General features: G+C 39.6%; 1 protein-coding gene across 1 annotated transcript; it reads right to left on the reverse strand.

The window, feature by feature from the left end:
• Positions 1-323: 323 nt before the first annotated feature.
• Positions 324-983, reverse strand: LOC107956338 (uncharacterized). Its single transcript, XM_016892036.2, has one exon. It carries the CDS (start codon positions 981-983, stop codon positions 324-326), a length of 660 nt encoding a protein of 219 aa, XP_016747525.2.
• Between the last annotated feature and the right edge of the window lie 468 nt (positions 984-1,451).

Raw genomic sequence — 1,451 nt, forward strand, 5'->3', positions numbered from 1 at the left:
ATATTCCCACACCTTATCGCATTTTCTATCATCTCTCTAGATATCACTATGTTTGAAAAGTTCTTAGTAGCGCTTCCCAACATTTTGTTGATGAATTGAGCCTTTATAGTATTGATAAAAAGCATGGTCGTTTCCTTCTCTAGAAGAGGTGGTTGGACTTGGGTCGCTATCTCTTTCCATCTTTGGGTGTAATGCCTGAAGCTCTCATTTGGCTTTTTTCATGTTTTGTAATGTGATTTGGTCAGGTGCTATGTCTTTTACGTGGCCATATTGCTTCATGAAAGCTTGTGCCAAGTCCTTCCATGAATGAATTTGGGCATGGCTTAGTTGGTTATACCATTTGTCCGCAAACCCGACAGACTATCCAGGAAATAATGAATTAATAACTGATCGTTATTAACGTATCCTGTCATCGTTTGACAGAACATTGTGATATGAGTTTTGGGGCAGCTAGTCTCGTTGTACTTTTCGAACTCCGGAGTTTTAAATTTTGGTGGGAGGATCAAATCTGGGACCAAGCTCCAATCTTTGGCGTCAACCCCGCAATGGTAGTCAGCTGTCTCCATAGCTTTGAATTTCTCTTCAAGCCATTTGCACCGGTACTCGAGTTGTTTTGGTAGATCTACTTTTTTTTTCATTTCTGCCACATTATCAAGGACAGGGACAATGGGATTAGTTGGATTATCTCTCAAATTGGAGCCCGAGCCTGTTGGAAAGTTCATCAGTGCCGAGGCACTAGCCTGATATTGTTGGGGCCTGATAGTGACGGGTACCCCTTGTGGGTACACTTCTAGTTGTGGTTGGGTGTTTGTCGGAGTAAAGCCTGGAGGATAGACAGAGTCTTCATTATCGTTCCCTACAGTGTTCTTCCCTTTTTCACATTCTCTAGCTAGCAACTGAGCCAACTGGCTTATCATACTATCTTGGGATTCTTGCATTTGTTCCCTCATGTCTTGTTGGATTTTAGCTAATTGCTCTTGCATCTGTGCTTGTAATTACTCTTGCATATCCTTTTGTATTTGTTCTAATCTTTCTAATCTCTGATCCATTGCTTTGGTTTTGCGATGGGTATTGTAGCGGTATTCGATTGGTTGAATCTTGCTGGTTTTCAAATTAACTAAAATAAATTTTTTTAATTAGGGTCTTTTTATGAAACTTAATGCACATGACGAAATATAATGCAAATGAATGTAAAAAAAAGGCATTGATTCTGATTCAATTTCATTAGAAAAACTTTTCTAGAAAATAAATTTATTTACATAAGATGGATTACATATACGACTTTTCCCTAATGCTCAAAGCCTTAACCTTCCTAATAAGCCAACCTAACTCTCGGCCCTGATCTAATTCCGACTCATATTTTACACTTAGTACATCGGCCTGATCCGCCAGGTTTTGCAGATGGTCAGCCACTTCTCGTACTTAAGCCACAGCTTCGCCTATGACATAAT

Source organism: Gossypium hirsutum, chromosome A07 (genome assembly GCF_007990345.1).
Source record: "Gossypium hirsutum isolate 1008001.06 chromosome A07, Gossypium_hirsutum_v2.1, whole genome shotgun sequence".
Taxonomy (NCBI): domain Eukaryota; kingdom Viridiplantae; phylum Streptophyta; class Magnoliopsida; order Malvales; family Malvaceae; genus Gossypium; species Gossypium hirsutum.